We start from the raw sequence: 2,985 nt of genomic DNA on the forward strand, positions 1-2,985 counted from the left end.
TGGCAGGCGCCTGTAGTCCCAGCTACTTGGGAGGCTGAGGCAAGAGAACAGCTTATGCCCAGGAGTCTGAGGCTGCTGTGAGTTGTGATGCTGCAGCACTCTACCCAGGGTGACAGCTTGTGACTCTGTCTCAAGAAAACAAACAAACAAAAATGCTGTTTGTGGCTGGGCACACTGGCTCACACCTGTAATCCTAGCACTCTGGGAGGCCGACACAGGTGGACTACCTGAGCTCACAGGTTCAAGTCCAGCCTGAGTAAGTGTGAGACCCGGTCTCTTTAATAATAGAAAAACTGAGGCAAGAGGATTGCTTGAGCCCAAGAGTTTGAGGTTGCTGTGAGCTATGACATCACAGCACTCTACCCAGGGCAACAGCTTGAGACTGTCTCAAAAAAAAAAAAAAAAAAAAAGAAAAATTGCTGCTTGTGGTCAGGCATGGTGGCTCACACTTATAATCCTAGTACTCTGGGAGGCCAAGATGGGAGAATCATTCGAGCTCAGGAGCTTGAGACAAACCTGAACAAAAGTAAGACCCTGTCTCAACTAAAAACAGACAAATTAGCAGTTCATAGTAGCAGACACCTATAATCCCAGAGGTGTGAGGCAGGAGGATCTCTTGAGCCCAGTAGTTTTAGCTTGCAGTGAGCTAAGATGGTACTCTAGCCAGAGCAACACAGCAAGATTCTGTCTTGGGGGGCAAAAAAAAAGATGTTGCTTGCAAACCTATTAAACTGATTCCGCAATCTGTAATTGAAAATTGTGTATCAAGTGCTCCTTAAAACCCTTCCCCCACCCCCAGGGGCAAGCAGTGCTACTCACCAGGTTCATGGCCTGCAAAGGAAAGCAGAAGGGTGGATTAGAAGGATGCACATGAGGGCTCTATGGCTTGGGGATGTGTCTTTGCCTGTCTCCACCCAGCGTTCACCTGGCTTTAACTCCCAAGGAGCCCAAGGAAGCTGCTTAGAGGCAGCTGTGGATCCTCCCTATCCCCCTCAGAGGAAGTGGCTACTACTTGGGGGTCAAGCCCTGGAAAAAGGAGTATGAGGGAAGAACAAACTGGCACCCCGGGCCTATCTGTGTCTTATGGAGTGAGTTATAGGCATGGGAGCAGCTGTGGGCAGGGAGAAGAGCACACAGCCATCATGGGGCTGGATGAGGGCCCAGGTCATGACCCCCAGACTCTGAGGTCCTCAGCAGCAGAACAGCCAGGTCTGTAAGGAATTGCCATGCCCACTTCTATAACCCCTACAGCCAATGCCCCCCAGTGCTTCCTCCCTGCCCACCTAAAAGTCTCCACACAGTTAGTAAGCAGGACTCAGCGGAAGGAGAAAAAGAAAAATGGAGAAAATGAGAGGTAGGCCTTAGTGGCCCCCAGATGATCTCCCTTTCCCTCACTGTAGGGCTGGCTACCCCTCTGGGCTCCTCTTCAGTCTCCAGGGCCTATGGCCCTATGTACCCTGACAAGGTCCTTGGACTTGCTGCTGCCACCTGTGTTTCTGAGATCTCTTCATAGGCTCTTAGCCCTTCTCTGCCCAGGCTGGGGCCAAATAATAGCAACAGACCTGGGCCCAAGAGGGTGCTGGGCAGGACCAGCCTAGGTGGCAAGGGGGCCCATACCTTCAGCTTGGACTGAATCTCCCGAGATTTCCGCCTGGCTAGAACCTGCAAATGGCTAGAGACCTGCAGAGAGAAAGAGAAAGGAAGAGAAAAAGGAGAGCAGAAAGAGATGCAAGAACAGAGCTTCAGCCAGAAAAGAGGCACAGCGGGGCCAGAGAGCCAGCTAAGGCAGGGGCCTGAGCTGAGCAGAGATAGTGGTGGAGGTGCTGTGGGTAAGGGGCCCAGGAGGAGCTGGAAGCCCCAGTCAGGCACCCAACATACCTTGATGCCAACCTGGTACTCGCGCACCTTCTTCCGAGCTAGAACCTGTATGTGGCTGGACACCTAGGGGCCGCCCCATGTCCCGCCAGAGAGGAAAACACAGACAGTGAGGAGGCACAGCCACAAGGTGGCCACGGAAATAAGAGCATCCCAGCCTTCATCTCTGGGGGACCAATTATAAATGGGGGGAAATTTGGGGCCCCCCTGGGCAGACACCTTTGGCACTACCAATTCTGCTCTCTTCTTGGCCATGTCTTGCTCTAGAGCCTATAGTGGCTTCCAGGGCCACCACGTGCAGTTGTATAGGTTGTTCACTGCACAAGAGCACCTGGCCTAGAGGGTAAAGGTGAGAACTGAAATCCAGCCCAAGTTCTGCTGGCCAAGCTATATGGCCTGGGACAAGGCTGCTCTCAATCCAGAGGAAGGGCTTCTCTCCCCTCCCTTAAAGGATGTAACTCTTTTTCTCACTGGTGACATAAGAGATATCTTTTACTAGCTGGCACCACAGGGGCTAGCAGTGGCTATGTTCCCCCTGTTGGCCTTTAGGTTACAGAACAAGGGCACATCCTTGACCAAAGATCTTCCGATATATTACTATCTAGGTCCTCTGTCAAATGCAATATCAACCCCAGCCTATACAACTAGGCCTGGTCCTATTCCTGCTTTCCTTGTGCAGCTTCTTGCCCCAACACACCTTCCTTCTCCCGGGAAGGAAGACTAATTTATGCCTATATATATTTATGTACACAGTATGTGTTCTTAATTGCATTTCTTCTCCCTGAAGCCTCTATTGGCAAACCTGAGCTAATCATGGTCTGGACATGCATGCCCTGGGCTGTGTGCCCAGCTTGCACAACAGACCCTTGACATTGTCAAGGATCTGACCCCGAGACTCAGAAAACCCAAATGCCACTGTTTTTCTCCAGGAAACACCAGCAAACAACAGATCCTTGAGGCTACTTCACACTTTCAGTATCAGCAACTATTCTAGGCTTTCTTTGCAAGTTTTTTTTTTTTTTTTTAGACAGAGCCTCAAGCTATCCCCCTGGGTAGAGTGCCATGGCATCACAGCTCACAGCAACCTCCAACTCCTGGGCTCAAGCGAGT

General features: G+C 51.2%; 1 protein-coding gene across 2 annotated transcripts in view; it reads right to left on the reverse strand.

Annotated features, from left to right (window-relative positions):
• TEAD3 (TEA domain transcription factor 3) overlaps positions 1-2,985 on the reverse strand; it is a 25,698-nt gene that overhangs the window by 6,231 nt on the left and 16,482 nt on the right. Inside the window, exons 4-5 of one of the 2 annotated variants that reach the window (XM_023512845.1) lie at positions 1,618-1,680; positions 820-831 (exon numbers count right to left, since the gene is read on the reverse strand). In XM_023512845.1, the coding sequence (XP_023368613.1) occupies positions 820-831; positions 1,618-1,680 (75 nt within the window). Of the gene's footprint in view, positions 1-819; positions 832-1,617; positions 1,681-1,878; positions 1,942-2,985 lie in introns of both variants that reach the window. The other variant, XM_023512844.1, reaches the window with a different exon arrangement.

Source organism: Otolemur garnettii, unplaced genomic scaffold, assembly GCF_000181295.1.
Source record: "Otolemur garnettii isolate 467f Iridium unplaced genomic scaffold, OtoGar3 scaffold00031, whole genome shotgun sequence".
NCBI lineage: Eukaryota > Metazoa > Chordata > Mammalia > Primates > Galagidae > Otolemur > Otolemur garnettii.